Source organism: Ascaphus truei, chromosome 19 (assembly GCF_040206685.1).
Source record: "Ascaphus truei isolate aAscTru1 chromosome 19, aAscTru1.hap1, whole genome shotgun sequence".
Classification (NCBI taxonomy): Eukaryota; Metazoa; Chordata; class Amphibia; order Anura; family Ascaphidae; genus Ascaphus; species Ascaphus truei.
This window is the reverse complement of record NC_134501.1, coordinates 19,915,115-19,934,803: the sequence shown is the minus strand read 5'-3', so window position 1 is coordinate 19,934,803 and position 19,689 is coordinate 19,915,115. Positions and strand designations below refer to the sequence as shown.

General features: G+C 50.8%; 1 protein-coding gene across 3 annotated transcripts in view; it reads left to right on the top strand.

Annotated features, from left to right (window-relative positions):
• Nucleotides 1–1,985: 1,985 nt before the first annotated feature.
• The window catches only part of TK2 (thymidine kinase 2), a 29,379-nt gene continuing 11,675 nt past the window's right edge, over nucleotides 1,986–19,689 (top strand). The window contains exons 1-8 of one of the 3 annotated variants that reach the window (XM_075576764.1): nucleotides 1,986–2,127; nucleotides 5,502–5,536; nucleotides 6,343–6,417; nucleotides 6,938–6,991; nucleotides 7,673–7,762; nucleotides 9,925–9,998; nucleotides 16,114–16,151; nucleotides 18,266–18,345. In XM_075576764.1, coding sequence (XP_075432879.1) covers nucleotides 2,016–2,127; nucleotides 5,502–5,536; nucleotides 6,343–6,417; nucleotides 6,938–6,991; nucleotides 7,673–7,762; nucleotides 9,925–9,998; nucleotides 16,114–16,151; nucleotides 18,266–18,345 — 558 coding nt within the window. In that variant the 5' untranslated portion in view covers nucleotides 1,986–2,015. Of the gene's footprint in view, nucleotides 2,128–5,501; nucleotides 5,537–6,342; nucleotides 6,418–6,937; nucleotides 6,992–7,672; nucleotides 7,763–9,924; nucleotides 9,999–15,988; nucleotides 16,078–16,113; nucleotides 16,152–18,265; nucleotides 18,346–19,689 lie in introns of all 3 variants that reach the window. The other 2 variants (XM_075576763.1, XM_075576766.1) reach the window with 2 other exon arrangements.

Sequence of the window (19,689 nt, the reverse complement as noted above, 5' to 3'; positions counted from 1 at the left end):
AAAAAGGAGATTAGGTCCCTAATAACAAAATAGTGATAGTATAGAAATACAGTATAGAGCCTGTACACAAGAATACTTCATTTCAAAGTGATGAAGAAAAGCAACATGCAGAGATATCATAACACGCAGAGCTATATAATAAAACGCAGATAGATAATAACATGCAGAGATATAATAACACGGAGATTTAATAACATGCAGAGTGATATAATAATACGCAGAGATATATAACACGCAGAGAGATATACGCAGAGCTATATAATAAAACGCAAAGAGCTATAACCAGCAGAGAGATAACACGCAGAGATATAATAACACGGAGATATAATAACATGCAGAGCGATATAATAACATGCAGAGCGATATAATAACATGCAGAGATATTAACACGCAGAGATATAATAACATGCAGAGAGAATAACAAAATAAATACAAAATCTTGGGCCCCCCGATTTGCGCACCCCGGCAATATTGTAACAGAACAACATTTTGCAGGCCTTTCTGACATCCTCGCCATGCTCTGCATCATTTCGGATTTGCTTTCCTTTCCTAGAGTAAAAATAATTTCTAGATTATCGGTAGTTCTCGTTAAATTAAAAAAAAAAAATGATCTGTGCAGAAGTTTGAGAAGTTACTTCCTGACCCACCGGTTCTTATTTTTATTCCGAGTAAATGGATGAGCTATGCAGCGTTTACACTGCTCTCACTTTGTACTGTATATAAGCTGCCACGTCCTGTGGACAGGGCGCAGAAAACTCTGCGTGGGAAGGGGCTTTAAAAAAGGCAGTTGTACTGTGTGTGGGTACAAGAGATTCGGAAGCTGGGAGACGTTGCGGCAAAGTTTCGCACATCATCTTTTAAGGATTATACACGTGTACAGTATGCTCCACAAGCAGAAAGGGAGCGGTGTGATCGGTCAGGCTGGCGGGAGGAGGACACAAGCAGAGATAGGCTGAGCTCGGATAGGATGCGATGCGAGCTTACGTGCGCGCACACACGCGCCACTCTTTCGCTTCGGTGTGTGCGAGTTTTCAAACTGAAAATGACACCCGGTGGCGAGGTACAGCGTTAACACCGCTGCACTTGAAGGAGACAAATTAAGTTATGATTTCAAGCGGCAGCCGCGTCACGTGTACTTCGCCAGCCAATCACAAACGCGCAGTTTCTTTCTTCTTTTTAAATTCAATGGCTGAGTAGTCCCACCTCCAAGTCGTTACATCCGGTCCGCTGGGCATGAGCACACATCGTCCAGCAGACAGAGGCGCGGACGCGCAGGAGCCTCTCTGAACTCAGCCTTATACTGTATGGATAAGTACAGGAACATATACTGGTCAAGATCAAAATGTAGAACAAGAGCAGTTCTGAGTAACACTGACTGTATATGACAGACAATATTTGTAAGATTCATTCTATATCATTGAACCTCCCCTGAGTGACTGACACTGGTCAGTATGAGTGACAGTTTTCTGAGTGACTGACACTGGTCAGTGTGAGTGACAGTTCCCTGGGTGAGTGACACTGGTCAGTATGCGTGACACTGGTCAGCGTGAGTGACAGCCCCGTCAGTGAGTGACACTCCCCTGAGAGAATGACACTAGTCAGTGTGACAGTCCCCTGGGTAAGTGACAGTCCCGTCAGTGAGTGACACTCCCCTGAGTGAATGACACTAGTCACTGTGAGTGACAGTCCCCTAAGTGAATTACACTGGTCAGTGTGAGTTACAGTCCCCTGGGTGAGTGACACTGGTCATTGTGAGTGACAGTCCCCTGGGTGAGTGACACTGGTCAGTGTGAGTGACAGTTCCCTGGGTGAGTGACATTGGTCAGTATGAGTGGCAGTCCCGTCAGTGAGTGACACTCGTCAGTGTGAGTAACAGTCCCCTAAGTGAATTGCACTGGTCAGTCTGAGTTACAGTCCCCTGGGTGAGTGACACTGGTCAGTGTAAGTGAGAGTCCCCTGGATGACGTGTCCTGGTTCCAGTGCGCAGCTCCGGAAGTGGGTGTGCTGTCCCCGGTATGAGTGTGCGGGTCGCGGCCCGGGCCTGCTACGGGGGCTGGAACCGGGTCCGGGGGGCACCGAGTATCGCGAGCAGCGGACAGGAGAGGGGGCTCTGCACCGGGAGACAGGGTAACGCCACTCCCACTCACTGCCCCGAGACACGCCACTCCCCCTCACTGCCCCGAGACACGCCACTCCCACTCACTGCCCTCCCCCCACCGGGAGACTGGTACAGAACTGGGACACGCCACTCCCACTCACTGCCCTCCCCCCACCGGGAGACTGGTACAGAACTGGGACACGCCACTCCCACTCACTGCCCTGAGACACGCCACTCCCACTCACTGCCCTCCCCCCACCGGGAGACTGGTACAGAACTGGGACACGCCACTCCCACTCACTGCCCTCCCCCCACCGGGAGACTGGTACAGAACTGGGACACGCCACTCCCACTCACTGCTGAGACACGGCACTTCCATTTACTGCCCCATATATATCTCTGTGTGTGTACTCCCCCCTTATATATGACTGTGTAATCCCCCCTTATATATGAGTGTGTGTACTCACCCTGTATATACTCCCCCAAACGTAGATGTGTGTGTATTCAAATATATATATGATATATATTCAAGTAAATATCAAGTGCTCAGAAACATAGGGGTTAAACATTCCTAAATAGTGCTGCCACAATGCTGGTTTTAACACAAAAACCCAGATATCAGGGATACAAATAGCATCAGCGCAGTTGTATGTATGTATGTCTTTATTAGAAACTAGCTGATATACCCGGCGTTGCCCGGGATAAAATATTCCCGCTCCCCCTCACTCTACGCTCACCCCCCCCCCTTCACATCTCCAATTCTTCCCCCCTCCCCCCCCGCCATCATAGCTCGGCGGCGGGTCACTGGGTGGGGGGGGGGTGGGTGGCCGGTGGGTGGCCGGGACGGTTGGGATTCCCCCCCCTTCACAGCTAGGCGGCGTCTCCTTGGGTGGGCGGGTTTGAACCCCCCCTTTCAGAGGTTAGCGGCGGTGGCTCACCTTTGGTTAGTGATTTCCCCCCCCCTTCAGAGCTCGGCAGCAGTGTGTCACTGGGGGGGCGGGAGGGTTGATTCTCCCCGCCCCCCCCCCCGTCGCAGGCGGGAGTATTGTGCGGCTCACTGCAGGTGGGTTAGTGACAGGGTGCGGCGGCACCCTGCGGGTATCTCTGCGGCGGCTGACTTTGGGTGCGGTGTGTATTGTATGTCTTTATTTATATAGCACCATTAATGTACAGAGCGCTTCAGGGGGTGTGACAGCGGACTTACTGTGGGGCGGGGTGTCCGCTGCGGTGGCGGGCGGGAGCAGCGTCATCAACAGAAAGCATGGGGCCCAGGACAAATGAAAGGAGCAGGGCACCCCCCTTCCCCCCCCCCCCAACCCATAGCGCACCTACCGGGGTAAAATATTTTTTAGCGCACAACTTGAACGTAACTGTTTTCTTATTGTCACACCGAAAAAAAGATTACAATGCAACATGTTTATTTTTATATTTTCCACAAAAGACAGGTGACTGAGTGGGTGCGTGACTGAGTGGGTGCGTGACTGAGTGGATGCATGACTGAGTGGGTGCGTGATTGAGTGGATGCGTGACTGGTGCGTGACTGAGTGGGTGCTGGGTGGGTGACTGAGTGGGTGACTGAGTGGGTGTGGGGTGGGTGACTGAGTGGGTGCGCGGGTGGGTGACTGAGTGGGTGTGGCGTGGGTGACTGAGTGGGTGTGCGGGTGGGTGACTGAGTGGGTGCGCGGGTGACTGAGTGTGTGCGCGGGTGGGTGACTGAGTGTGTGCGCGGGTGGATGACTAAGTGGGTGCGCGGGTGCGTGACTGAGTGGGTGCGCGGGTGGGTGACTGAGTGGGTGCGCGGGTGGGTGACTGAGTGGGTGCGCGGGTGGGTGACTGAGTGGGTGCGCGGGTGGGTGACTGAGTCGGTGCGCGGGTGGGTGACTGAGTGGATGCACGGGTGGGTGACTGAGTGACTGGAAGCCAGGAGCGGGAGGGGGGGGGTGAAAGGCAAGAGTGTGGGGGGGGTGAAAGGCAAGAGTGGGGGGGTGAGAGGCAGGAGCGGGTGGGGTGAAAGGCAGGAGCGGGTGGGGTGAAAGGCAGGAGCGGGTGGGGTGAAAGGCAGGAGCGGAGGGGGTGAAAGACAGGAGCGGGCGTGCTAGAGGCGGCAGCGGGCGAGAGGCGACGGCCTGGAGTGTGTAGCGTGCGGGAGAGGTGAGCGGCAGGGAGAGAGGCGACGGCCGGAAGTGTGCGGCGTGCGGGCGGGAGAGAGGCGACGGTCAGGCGTGATAGCGGACGGAGATGCGACTGCTTGGAGTGGTGGTGTGAGGGACTGGTGATGCGGGGGGCCGGCGGCGGTGAGAGGGGCTGATGGTAATGCGGGTGTGAGGCGGCGGTGTAGGGACTGATCCGGCGGGGGTGTGGATGGAGGTTGTGGGCCGGGTGTGAGGTGCGGCTGGGGGGGTTGCAGGGGCGCTCGGTGAGGAGGAGAATCTGTGGCTGCACTGCGCTCAGAGGGGCACGCGGTGTAGCCGTGGAGGGCGGGACACACGGGGGGGGGGGGGTGGGCGAGGTACACTGGCCAATGAGAGCCGTGGGTGGGTGGGACACGGGGGGGGGTGAGCCAATGAGAGCCGTGGGAGGGCGGGCGGCCGGCCCATGGACCGACGGACCAATCAGATTGCCCCTAGACACGGACATACAATGGTTTCAAAAATATAGATATAGATTATGTCCTTATGAAAAAATCCTATTAAGAAGGGGTTTAATAAAACTATTTTAAATTAAAAAATCAAATGGATCATGGAACTTATAACAAATTTAAATAACAATGTTACCCCATAAAGGGCACTAATAGTGTAACAAAAGCAGATGTGTAACATGCAGTGTTCCTTGTAGAAACAGGAATGAAACCAGATGGGAGTAAAGTATTGTGACCGTGTGTCTGTAACTGCTGATTAAAGAGCCCAATAGGTGTATGCTTGAGAGGTGTTTTATGTCCTATAACTAGAGCCAAATCTTATCGTCTCCCCTGGATATCTCTTCGTGTACTACCCCCATGTATATACCGGTGTTTATCTCTCCCCCCTGGTATAGAACTTTGTATTCCCCCTGTATACATCTGTGTATATCTCCCTCCTCCCCACCCCCATATATTTGTGTGTATCGCCTGTATTGTGCCTTTGCCTATAGTGACGTCGCCGTCGCCACCGGCGAAAGTTATGTTTCGCCGGTCGGCGGCATCGCGGGATTCCCGCAATTTGATTTGTTCAAGGGCCGTCACGTGACGCGACGGCCCTTGAAAAATCAAATTCTAACGGCGTCAAGTTTTCGCGACGTCGCTGTCGCTCTGTCGCCGTCACGTGCACTATAAGCGCACGCGGCGGCAATGCTTTTGTTTTTGGGCGACGTCGCGTCTGTATTCCTGACTTTTTTTTCTTCTTTTTTTAACTTCTTTCCGATCCAGATCCATTTCTTACAAAGCGGGAGAAAAAGACAGTGGTAAGCACACCGCGCTTATACAAATCTGTACACTTTCCTCCCAGCGGAAATGTCATTCTGTGATCAGGCCATTTCCCTTTCCCAACTCCCAAGTGATCAAAATACCGGCACAGCACGAGGAGTTTAAACTATACGTTTTTATCCAGGCCACCATGCGCACATATCCCGACGTTTCGGGGTGAGGGGGTGCTCAACTCCAACAGGTCAGGATTTCCCAGCTGCAGCGTAGGTGGCTCTGTCGAAGACTGAGTTATGCAGGGACTGATTGAGCTACCTGTGCTGAAGCAGGAATATCCTGAAAACCTGACCTGTTTGGTGTGGGGGGGGGGGCAGCTTGAGGTCTGGAATTGAGCAAACCTGCTCTTGAGGATACATCTGCATGGTGTACTAAATAAACACCTTTTTCTTGTACTCACGGTGCTGGTATTGTGATCACAACCCCCCCCCCCCCCCGCCCCCGCTGAGGTAATCTACCTAGTGTGTGCGGCGGCCATTTTGTTTACTACACACTTCTCTGCGCCTGTACATATTACAATGGGATCATGTAAAGTATACAGTGAATAGGAGGAAAAAACACTAATGTAATAAATATACCTTTATTATTATGATGATGATGATGTCTTTGTTCGATTGCTACAACCCTGAATGAATGCGTTTTCCTGTGTGCGAGACCCCGAGGCAGCTCTGTCCGCAGATGCTCTCATATTGAGAGTTAGCCTGTGCTGGGACTCCTGCACCCGAAACATTGCCCGGAAATAATCTGAGCGGGACCCTGGTTACTTCTCATTCTTGTTACATTTCACCAGATCTGCGTGGAGGGAAATATCGCCAGCGGGAAAACCACCTGTTTGGAATACTTCTCCAACACGGCAAACATTGAGGTACTCGGCGCTCCTTTACAGGGCAACCACACATCATTAACATGGTATAATCAGCGTGAGATGAATGGCTAGTCCAGGGGTGCTCGACTCCAGGCCTCAAGCACCCCCCAACAGGTCAGGTTTTCAGGATATCCCAGCTTCAGCACAGGTGGCTCAATCAGAGCCACCTGTGCTGAAGCAGGGACTGATTGGGCCACCTGTGCTGAAGCAGGGACTGATTGAGCCATCTTTGCTGAAGCAGGAATATCCTGAAAACCTGACCTGAGAGGGGGGGGGGGGGTTGGCCACCCCCCTCGTCTACACATTATAGTTACATTGTTCGAAGGAGAACGGTTTTAAGGTGCTTGACATTTTTAAATTACCATTATAAATTATTACTAACTAACGCCTTGACTGCCAGCGGCCCTGTGACTACAATGTACCACATAACAAGTTGTGATACAATGCCGGCAGGGAAGAGATTATTATACAGGTTGTATTTACCGGGGCCTGCTCGTGAAACGGACCATTTGTTTTTAAGGTTTTGAAGGAGCCTGTGTCAAAATGGAGAAACGTACAGAACCATAACCCACTGGTAAGTGGCATCTACAAATTCGGGGCAGGCGCTGGGGTTTTGGTTTTCGCTGGCAGGAAATGGGCTGCTTTTATTTTGGGTTTTAATCTGTAAAAAAAAAAAAAAATGTTACAAAAAAGGGAAAACCCCCCAAAATAAGCATTTTTAAAATGATGTTTTGGAACTTTTGTTCTTGGTATATTAGTGTGTTTTCCTGATGGTGGTTCTTGAGGACTGGAGATGGCCGCTCCTGCAGTAGATTATCGCTGGGTTACATAAGGATAATTGGTTCCTGTAGATCAATATATCTTCACAGTGCCTGGGGCCAGCTATCTTCACAGTGCCTGGGGCCAGCTATAAAATGTTAATATTTTCTGTGCATCATGACCCCGGAGGCAGGGTCCGTTTCAGGGGTCACCGTTCTGTGAATGTTTGTAAGGATGCGGCCACGCTGCCGCGACGCGCTCGGCGCGCTCACTTTAATGTAATCAAATTAGCATGGCCACGCTGACGCTGCGCGCACACGTACCCTGGACAGCCAAGCGCTCATGCTTGGGTAGTCGGTGACGTCACCGCTCTCGAGCATGAGCGCGCTCAGCGGCAGCGTGGCCGCGGCCTTATGTTTGGGAAGTTTTCCGGCACGAACGTTTCATTTCTGCTGCAGACTAAATAATTTGTACCCGTAATGCACTTTTCACTCAGGGTTTAATGTACCAAGATCCTTCGAGATGGGGATTAACATTGCAGACCTACGTACAGCTCACCATGCTGGATATGCACACCAAGCCCTCGGTAAGTTAGAGAGATCTTTAAATGAAAGCAGGAAAAGTCAGGGTTCACGTTCTCTGCATCAATCGTATAATTCAAGGGGTGCGCAAACTGGGGGGAACAACATTTTCTGGGGGTGGCACGGCGCTTGTAGAGGCCCCGCGCTCTTCTCCACAACGGTTAAATAAAATGGCGGGGGAGCGCCCGACGCCTCTTACCTTCTCTCCGGCGGTTTCTGCCGACACATTGCCATGACAACGCGGGGTCAAATGGCAACGCGATGACACGTGACGTCAAATGACGCCGGAGGAAAGGTAAGGGGGGGCGCGAGCAGGGGGGGGGGAGAGCAGGCGGTGGGTGCAAACAAAAAGGTTTGCACACCACTGGTATAATTGTTATTTGTTAGCAGACATAAAGCAATACTGTGGAATAAAATGATCGGCGGGAGCAGGTGGGAGAGGCGAATCTGGGATCAGATCCTATAAATATGGGAACGACTGTCTGATTCTTTGTTAAACAAAAAAAGGAAACCAGCGCAAAATAATCCTTAACAGTGAAATAAAGTGATTAGTGTATATACGCACAAGTGAAAAAATACCCAATTTAGGCAAATGTAATAATTATTTTAGTGAAAAAAAATATCTATATATAGTGATAAATAACAATGCATATACTATTCCTGGGTAAGATGCAGCTTTCTCACAAGGATGTCTCCCAGGAGTCACACAGTGTAGCAGCAGCAGCATGGGGAATGGTCCAAAAACAGTGAAATTCCCACTCACGTGGTCAGTGGCAGATTTCCCACTAGGCCGATAGGCCCGGATCTAGGGCAGCAAGTTCCCCACCTCCCCATATACAGAGACCCCGCTCTCTTCCCCACTGATTGCCGGGGGGGGGGGCAGGGGGGCCTCTGTAAAGTTCTTACCTTCTCCTTCAGCGTTATGGCGTCGCGTTGCTACGGCGACGTGACACCATGTGCCTGTGGCAACGCTTCGCCATGTGACGTCGCAGTGTCATTTGACGCCGCAACTCTGAAGCAGGAGGACAGCGGCACAAAGGTATCTATGCACGGGGTCTATGGAAATGTAGAGCATTTTACAACACAAGGTGGATCCCAGCAGGATCTTAATCATTGGTACGGATGCAGGGCAGGATCTCATTCAATGTGAAGGAGAGAGAAGAGAAACCTGTTGGATTCTTTGCATTTTAGACCGAGACAATGTGAAAGTGCGTGAAACTAAACACTGTAAAAGACAGGCCGCCATTTTAAAACCCCGTGAATACCTAATGAAAGTTACCTCTGGAATACTACAGTAATTGGAATATGAAATGCTTTTAAAAATAAATATATATTTGGTTTTAATATATGCAGCCTTTGATTACCTTTATTGAAAATGAATTACCTAAGCTGCCAATCCATTAGTTCTCCCATAAATCGATCAAAGATCCAGCTTCTCAGGGTTCACATAATGGCCACCTTTCCGATTCAACCAATCCTTCAGTCAGTGCAACGCAGCAGCTACAATGAATCCTGATATTACTAAGGTAACATCTATTGTTACAGTTTGCAGCTCAAACTGTTGGGAATATTGGCAACAAATTATCACAAACAGGAAAGTGTTGCAAAGATCTTGCACTGCTGGGGAGGTGGGCTAAACCTGCTATAGAAATCAATGATGCTCAGTATATTAAATCTCATTAAAAATGGCATTTAGTTGAATTTAAAAGAACATTCAAATGTAGTAAGTATTATTTAATAGTACAGCATTGCATGGATTGCACATTATTGAAGAACGTGTATTGATTGCAAAAACACCTAATAAAGTGCAAGGATTATAACGAGCTGGGAGCTAAGCAGATGAATGTATCCGGCGGGGTAACGCATGTGCCTCGGTTTTGAGTTTAAGTTTGGCTTCCCTGAGCCTAGTGAATATTTAGTTCCGTATCTGTCCTGTTATTATGTCTGCTTCCACCTTCACAAGGCAAAGCCAAGGAGAGCTGAATGAGGGAAAAAAAGCTGTGTCTTAATGGGGTACTTGGCTTTGCACTTCACATCGGTAGCTTGCCAGTGTTTGAAAGCCCCGAAGAGTGAGAGGGAAGGCTGTGCGCCCTGAACATGTTTCACCTTGGCATCGGGGGAAGTGAATGCAAAGGATCTAACTCCTTCCTGTCCCCCGGCTTTGCAGATATTCCCTGTTAAAATGATGGAGAGATCAATTTACAGCGCAAAGTACATCTTCGTAGAAAATTTGTATCGCAGGTACGGTCTCCTTTCACGTCATGTTTCTGAGAATAATTCAGGTTTTGGTGTGACTGTTTTTATGTTTTTTGTGGGGACACAGTTGCAATAAGCGCCAGTGGTTTGCCTTTTCTACAGCGGCAAAAGCGCACAAACACACATTAACCTACGGACTCGTCAACTGGTCCTGCAAAGGAACCAGCTCCGAAAACCTTCCGCAGTAACGGGCCACAAGCTTATTGATATATATATATCTTAACTTGCAAACTGGGGGTGCGGCGCTTACAGAGGCCCCTTACTCTTCCCCAAAGCGTTTAAATTTAATTCCGGGGGGCCTTGCAAGGCCTCTGTAACTTCTCTTACGGCTTGGGGCGACATGTCGCCATGGCAACGCGACATCACATGACCCCGGAGACAAGGTAAGGGGGGGGGGAGGAGAGCAGACGTTGGGGCACAGACTGAAAAGTTTGCAGTTTGTTAAGGTCTTGTAGTAATAATAACAATAATAATAATTGCATGTTCTTGTATAGCGCTGCTAGTTTTTACGTAGCACTTTACAGAGACATTTTGCAGGCACAGGTCCCTGCCCCATGGAGCTTACAATCTATGTTTTTGGTGCCTGAGCACAGGGAGATAAAGTGACTTGCCCAAGATCACAAGGAGCCGACACTGGGAATTGAACCAGGTTCCCCTGCTTCAAACTCAGCTCCAGAGTCAGTGTCTTTACTCACTGCGCCGCTCGATCTCCCTTATAATGCGTTTTCCTGGGATTCTCATCTTTTTTTTTTTAGTTGGGATTATAGATTGCCGGATAATTCTGTAATAAGCGTCAGGTGGAAACACGAAGTATCATTATCGAACGCTTTTCTAAGGAGGCAACAAAAAAACTGCTGCACACCCAGTACCAGTCAGTGTCTTTACTCACTGAGCCGCTCCTTCTCCCATGTAATCATACAGATGGTATATTTAATGGCGCGTTAATGCCTTGTGAGGCTGGCCTCTCTGGCATTCAGTGGGTTAAGTATACTGCGCGATAGGAACATTCGTGCACGCTGAGCGTTAAAACGCTCCTCCGAAGTGCTCCGTCTGCCGTGTATTTATTTTAACTCCTTTCTGACTCATTACCAAACACGCGCTTCACCCGCAAATTCTCCACTTCCCTTCTATGTCCGGGAAACGGACGGTTGCGAATATTCACAGCATGAAATGTGTAGGGAATTCTTTCCAGCTTCTCCAGGATCTCTGCAGCTTAAAGAAGCCTTTCCCAGCGAGAGATGAAAACCAAAGTGTTCATTTCAGCTCCGGGACCCCGTGATTCACGAGATACTTACCTCCCTAGGTGCTGCTGTTATCTTGTGCGTCTTTGACGGTATCGCGTGAGGCGGAGCCTTTAAACCGCCATATTGCTCGGCCGGCTGGGGCTGAACGGAGGTAAGTATCTCGTTAAATGTGGGGTTCGTGGAGCTCCGGAGACTCTCTTCCCACCTAGTAAAAAAAACAAAGCCCCTAGTCGGAAACGCAACTTTAAGAGTCTCTTTGCATTAACCTTCTCTTCATTATGCCAGGGCCCGAAGAGTAAAATGCGTCCCTCTTGGTAGTCATTATTCTGTAGGAGTTTGACCCTCCAGCTATTGAGCCTTAAATTATTCAACTGACCTTCCCATAAGGTCTAAGGCTACGGCCCCGGTAACTCAGCTGCAACGCGCGCCCGCGAGATTGGCGGCGCTTGCAGCCGATTACCTGGTCTGCAGGGAGCTGCAGGAAGAGAGACCGGGGGGGGCGTGGCGGAGGAGTGACGGGGGCGCGGCCATGACGACACCCGGCAGGTTCGCCCTCATTGGCTGAACCGCCGGGGGCGTGCCGTATCGCTCGACGCGTGTCCTGCTCTAAATTCTATTGAGAGCAGGAGTAGCTCGTGCGCGCGCTGCGGCCCCCCCTCGCAGCGGGCCCGGCGCCATTGCGGGGAGGGCTCTCGTGCGCGCAGCGTCTGCCACAGCGGACGCTGTAGTAGGCAGCGGGGGCAAGGCCTAACTTTCAGTGTTTTTTTTCTCCCTTCGTCTTCATATAAAATCTAACGTCTGTAGAATAGTTGGTTGGACTGAAGCCACCAGGTGTCACCCATGTAACACAACCATGAGGAGAGCACACGTGTTCTTACCGGCCTCTCGCCACACAAGCATGTCCCCAAATTAAACACAAAGAGCCGATTCTGCAGCCTGACTGTGTCTGGGCATGTAGGGCGGTGATTCCCAACAGGGTGGTCTTCGTGAGGTGTCCCCAAGGGGTTCGCCAAGAAGAACATGTGTTGGTGGGCAGTAGAGTGGGTACCTGAGCCCGTATGGAAGGGGGGTATGTCAATTACAGGAGGAGCTTCCGAAGTCGCTCCCACAATGCTTTGCATCCACAGCAGCAAGGCATTGTGGGGTGTGACTGGAAGCCCCCGCAGTGAGTGACATCTTTAGCTTCCCATGCTGCCTGCACACACTGAGGGGTAGTTGGGGGACTTATTTATTATATCCTTCCCCCCCCCCCCCCCCCCACGAGCTTTGGACCCTGTACTGCCGGGGATCACACAGTTTGTGAGCGATCGTCCGATGAGTCGGCGATAAGATTTATAAAATAGGCGTTCGTGGAACCAATACTTTCTAGCCGGGGCTGCGCAGTGTAAGAAATGGTTGGGAACCGCTGATATAGGGCCATATTCCGGCAGCGAGCGAGGCCGTGTACTGCCGGCAAGCGAGGCCGTGTATACTGGCAGCGAGCGAGGCCATATACCGTCAGCTAGCGAGGTCATATACCGTCAGCGAGCGAGGCCGTGTATACCGTCAGCGAGCGAGGCCGTGTATACCGTCAGCTAGCGAGGTCATATACCGTCAGCGAGCGAGGCCGTGTATACCGTCAGCGAGCGAGGCCGTGTATACCGGCAGCGAGCGAGGCCGTGTATACCGTCAGCGAGCGAGGTCATATACCGTCAGCGAGCGAGGTCATATACCGTCAGCGAGCGAGGCCGTGTATACCGTCAGCGAGCGAGGCCATATTCCGGCAGCGAGCGAGGCCATATACCGGCAGCGAGCGAGGCCGTGTACTGCCGGCAAGCGAGGCCGTGTATACTGGCAGCGAGCGAGGCCATATACCGTCAGCTAGCGAGGTCATATACCGTCAGCGAGCGAGGCCGTGTATACCGTCAGCGAGCGAGGCCGTGTATACCGTCAGCTAGCGAGGTCATATACCGTCAGCGAGCGAGGCCGTGTATACCGTCAGCGAGCGAGGCCGTGTATACCGGCAGCGAGCGAGGCCGTGTATACCGTCAGCGAGCGAGGTCATATACCGTCAGCGAGCGAGGTCATATACCGTCAGCGAGCGAGGCCGTGTATACCGTCAGCGAGCGAGGCCATATTCCGGCAGCGAGCGAGGCCGTGTACTGCCGGCAAGCGAGGCCGTGTATACTGGCAGCGAGCGAGGTCATATACCGTCAGCGAGCGAGGCCGTGTATACCGTCAGCGAGCGAGGCCGTGTATACCGTCAGCGAGCGAGGCCGTGTATACCGTCAGCTAGCGAGGTCATATACCGTCAGCGAGCGAGGTCATATACCGTCAGCGAGCGAGGCCGTGTATACCGTCAGCGAGCGAGGCCGTGTATACCGGCAGCGAGCGAGGCCATATACCGTCAGCGAGCGAGGCCATATACCGTCAGCGAGCGAGGTCATATACCGTCAGCGAGCGAGGCCGTGTATACCGTCAGCGAGCGAGGCCGTGTATACCGGCAGCGAGCGAGGCCCTGAATACCGGCAGCGAGCGAGCGAGGCCCTGAATACCGGCAGCGAGTGAGCAAGGCCGTATATACCGGCGGCGAGCGAGGCCGTATATACCGGCGGCGAGCGAGGCCGTATATACCGGCAGCAGGTGAGGCCGTGTATACCGTCAGCGAGCGAGGCCGTGTATACTGGCAGCGAGCGAGGTCATATACCGGCAGCGAGCGAGGCCGTGTATACCGGCAGCGAGCGAGGCCGTGTATACTGGCAGCGAGCGAGGTCATATACCGGCAGCGGGCGAGCGAGGCCCTGAATACCGGCAGCGAGTGAGCGAGGCCGTATATACCGGCGGCGAGCGAGGCCGTATATACCGGCAGCAGGTGAGGCCGTATATACCGGCGGTGAGCGAGGCCGTATATACTGGAAGCGAGCGAGGCCATATACCTGCGGCGAGCGAGGCCGTGTACACCGGCAGTGAGTGAGCCATATACCGGAGTGGCCATATACCGGCAGCGAGCGAGGCCCTGAATACCGGTGGTGAGCGAGCGAGGCCGTATACACTGGCAGCGAGCGAGCGAGCGAGGCCGTGTATACCGACGGCGAGCGAGGCCCTGTATACCGGTGGCGAGCGAGCGAGGCCGTGTATACCGACGGCGAGCGAGGCCGTCTATACCGGCAGCAGGTGAGGCCGTATATACCGGCGGTGAGCGAGGCCGTATATACTGGAAGCGAGCGAGGCCATATACCTGCGGCGAGCGAGGCCGTGTACACCGGCAGTGAGTGAGCCATATACCGGAGTGGCCATACACCGGCAGCGAGCGAGGCCCTGAATACCGGTGGTGAGCGAGCGAGGCCGTATACACTGGCAGCGAGCGAGCGAGGCCGTGTATACCGACGGCGAGCGAGGCCCTGTATACCGGTGGCGAGCGAGCGAGGCCGTGTATACCGACGGCGAGCGAGGCCGTCTATACCGGCAGCAGGTGAGGCCGTATATACCGGCGGTGAGCGAGGCCGTATATACTGGAAGCGAGCGAGGCCATATACCTGCGGCGAGCGAGGCCGTGTACACCGGCAGTGAGTGAGCCATATACCGGAGTGGCCATATACCGGCAGCGAGCGAGGCCCTGAATACCGGTGGTGAGCGAGCGAGGCCGTATACACTGGCAGCGAGCGAGCGAGGCCGTGTATACCGACGGCGAGCGAGGCCCTGTATACCGGTGGCGAGCGAGCGAGGCCGTGTATACCGACGGCGAGCGAGGCCGGCAGAGATTTGGTACAATCACTTAAGCAACTTATTTATATAATCGTCTCCTTATAAATATTCAATCCCCCTAAAGTAGCTGTTTGTTTTATTTATTTATTTGTATCTTGTAAAATAATTACTGTTTTTTGCATTGGCGTATCCGCTACTTATTTGCATGTGTGTGACTGACCGCTGACCGTGTGACTGACCGCTGACCGTGTGACTGGCCGCTGCTACATAATCATTTGCAAACAGTGGATCACGCAGCGATAACACAAAGACATGAAATAAAGACTGTAACAAGTTTACCAATGAGATGTTAGCATGTTATAACCTGATTTAGTAATAATACATTATTATTTTTTAAATTATAGGTGACAATCTGCTCCATTTAACTTATTTAACATGCCACTGTCCCTAGTTCATATTTATCTTAGGAGGGACGGACACTTTAATTAGGATACCACAGGCTAACCTTAACGGGTTTCCCAACGGAAAACAAATTATAATGTGATCTAAACCAGGGGGACTCGACCCCAGTCCTCAAGGTCTCCCCCCACCCCCCATAAGTCGGGTTTTCCGGATATCCCAGTTGAAGACTGAAGCAGGGAAAGATTGAGCCACCTGTGCTGAAGCAGGGACTGATTGAGCCACCGGTGCTGAAGCTGGGATATCCTGAAAACCTGTCCTGTTGGGGGGGGGGGGGGTTTGAGGACTGGAGTTGAGCCCGTTGCTGTAAGCAGTTGATTTGAAAGATTTAGCATTGCATTGAAAACAATAGAAAAATAACAATTCCTGGTTAGAATTAACCCCTTTGCTACCAGACAGGAACCAATAAACAAATATCGTGTTGCTCCACAAATCGCAGGCACTGCGCCCCCCCTCCCCCCCCCGCTTCCCGCATAACACCCCACAAAGTGATCCTGTGTGCGTGATGTTATTCTGCGTGCTACTCCTGAGATGTTTCAGGGACCGTGTCATGTCTATAACACGCTTCCCTCCGGTGATATTTCTTAGCGGGAAGATGCCAGGCGTGGATTACGTGGTTTTAACAGAGTGGTTCACGTGGCTTCTGAAGAACATGGACCTTTCCGTGGATCTGATCGGTAAAATAACCGTTTCCTTCCATGTTTTGTTACCAGCTGCAGAATCGTGTTACCTGTAAAATGTCATTGCAAAGGTGAATGGAAGTTATCTCCCGCTGCGCCCACTTCTAGCTTTGTGTGGCTTGTGTTACTAGTGAAAACCACGAGAAGTGTCTCGGTAACCTGGGGGGGGGGGGGGGTGGTAGGACCCCACGCTTCCAGTAATAGGAAAATGGGGGGTTTATTCGGAGGATTGCTTGTTTACAAAGGTTGAACGCCATGACTCCATGTATTTGTTATTTATATGATTGTCCCGTGTATTACTGCTATGAAGCGCCATGTACATTAGTGGCGCTATATAAATAAAGACATACATACTGTACATACATACATACTTACACGTCTTTTTGCAACCCCCATCTATGTAGCTTTGTAACCACGTGATGAAAAGGAAAGGCTTGAGAGATACCGAATATATATATATATATATATTTGGGGATTCCGTTCTTAGGTGTTAACCAAAAACAGAACACACAGCCGGATCTTCCACTTCTGGTGGATACAAAACGGGAATGTAGCATTATTGTGTATTGAGTGCCACCCCCTGCGCGAGACCCGGGCGTGTGTGATGGGGCGCGTGGAAAGGATACCGTAGTACCGATACACACCGACTTCAGAGGCCTCCATTTATTTTCATTCTGAAAACTCATTAACGGACGACAGAGAAGCCCAATGCTACATCCAACATGACAGAAATACACAGTAAAATACTTATATATTCTCTTGAAATTGGGTCATTTAGTTTAACCCTTTGGCCAAAGCGTTGTAAGCTTGCGAGCCACGTCAAGGCAGACACCTGTTCGCAAGTCCTAACACTACCAGATAAAATACTAATATACCTCTATTAGGATTAAAATTCTCATTTACCTCTATTACGAGGGAGAAAGACCACAGTGGGTCTATATCCAGCAGAATGAGGAACTTGCAAACTAGGGAAGTGGGGAGGTGCGGGCTTAAAACCTGGGAAGGAGGAGTCACTAACCTCCACCAGCTTTAAAAGAAAAGAAAAAAAAAACTATGTAATAAAACAAACTTGATTTTACAAAATAATATACACCACTATCCCTATATATACTATATATCTCATATGCACTGATCTTAACCGCTTGCAGACACCTTCTGTCTCTTCGTTTTCCCCACTTACCACTTAGATTGTAAGCTCTTCGGGTCAGGGACTCCTTTCCCTATTGTTTTGTCTGAAGCGCTTATTCCCATTGTGTTATAATATTCTGTCACGTGTATTATAAAGCGCTATGTACCTGGATGGTGCTATATAAATAAAGATACACAGACATATGATATTTTCTAGTGCTGGCCATGTGCTTCTAACACCCTTTGCCTTCCTATTTCATCGAGTACATAAAGACACTGTGTCTCTTTAGCTGGGGGTAAAAGGCCTACAAACCTCAATACTGCCAGGTCCGTGATGTATTTTGTAACTTTTTTGCCTGCCCATCGGGGTTTGTGGCTGCTGTGGATTTTAAGGCGTTAACTGTGTGATTTCCCACTGTGATAATAGAGGCACGGTGCTTGTATGTAGCAGGGGGGCTCAACTCCACTCCTCAACCCCCCCAGCCCCAAAAGGTCAGGTTTTCAGGATATCCCTGCTTCAGCACAGATAGCTCAATCAGTCCCTGCTTCAGCACAGGTGGCTCAATCCTTCAGCACTGGTGGCTCAATCAGAGGCTGGGATAGCCCGAAAACCTGTCCTGTTTGTTGGAGGGGGGCCTTGAGCACTTGACTTGAGCACCCCTGGTACGCAGAACTGATTACAATGTTTCTGATGAGACCGTTTTCTGCCTTTTACTGAAGATAAAATCAGCACAAATTCCCCTTTGGTCTTTTATTTCCGGTTTCTCTTCTTTTCTTCAGGAACGAGCTATAAATACAATTCTTTTAGCAAATATATACTGTATATATTACAAAAATCAGAAATGTTACAACGCCAATGGTAGGCAGGGTAACCCTAGTGCGAGAGTTAAAAATAAATGTCTATATGCTTCAAACCAGGAGCTGGACACAAAACAAAACAGACAGACGACCATATATGACAAGGGAAAGGGAAAGGGAAAAGGAAGACAAAAACAAAAGGATAATGAACCAGCAAAAAAATATGAAATATATATATATTATTTTTTTTACCTACCAGTTTACCTTCAGACATCCCCAGAGACCTGTTACCGGAGGCTAAAGATGAGATGCAGGGAAGAGGAGAAGATAATACCCTTGGTAAGAAAGTCATCCCATAGATTGACATTAAAAATGAGTGTACATCGGGTGTCTGTTATCGTTCTTCCTTGAATTTAGGCGAGACCCCTTTCTCGCTTCTTTCTCTGTCCCTTACGCCCCGGCAGGTTCTTTTGTTGTTTTACGGTAAGTGTGTGTTTACAAATGTTTCTGTATAATTGATATTTGAATAAATATTTTCCTCCCCCCCTTCCCTCTCACCCCTTTCCCCACCCCCGCCCTATACCCAAAACGCCACCAAAATATCTGCCATATTTCTGTATTCCAACAGGTTCTTTCATTTTTCTTTTTCATCCCATTTCTTTTTTCATCCAATTATTTAAATGAAAATCAATTTTCTAATTTACAATCGTACAGTTGCGATTCTTTTTGTTTTCCATTTTTTTTCCCCCTTAATAGAAATCCTGTTTTTTTCGTTTTTTTTTTTTAAATCAATTGAAGGCAAAATCATTGTATGTCTAATTTTATATAGCACCAACTGTGTACGCAGCCCTTTGCCCCATTACAAATAACGGTGAATATATTGGGAACAATGGCAAGAAGTGCAGCAGGTAAATGACCACATAAGTCTGAAGGAGACCCTGTTCCAAAGAGCTAACTATCTAGATGACTTAAATACAGATTAGACGTATTTTTTTGGTTTGGAGGAGACTGTCCTTGTGACAGTTCTGCGCACTGTGCTTTATCTTATACTATATTAGTGAAAGCACTGTATGTTTGCCTGCCTGGATGTCCGGTGTCCCTAGCGGCAATCTCATTGGTCCCTTGGGCCACCCGCCCCCGCACACCTCTCATTGGCCTCACACACTCACACCACCCCCTTGGCCCGCCCCTGAGGCGGAGTGACGGGCCAAAGGTCCACAAAAAAAAAAAAAAAACCACACACACACACACACACACACACACACACACACACACACACACACACACACACACACACACACACTCACACTCTCCCACCCCCCCAAGCTCACACACACCTCACCCCCCCCCAAGCTTACCCCCCCCCAAGCTCACACACCCCCCCCAAGCTCACACCCCCCCCCCCCAAGCTCACACCCCGGCGCCGCTACAGTCAGCGGGGGAGCGGAGCGAGCGCCCGGGACACACGCGGGGGAGCGGCCACAACACGCTGCCTCCCGCCTCACATCCACGTGGGAGCGGCCGGATGGGTGAGGCAGCATACCCACGGGCCTCGCCGCACGCTCCTCGGCACCGGCTCACCTCTCCCACCCCCCTCACAGCAAAGACCAGCCTACCCGGCGCCGCCTGCAACGCTCCTCGGCACCGCCGCCTCACCTCGAGCCGGAGGGCAGCGGGGGGGCT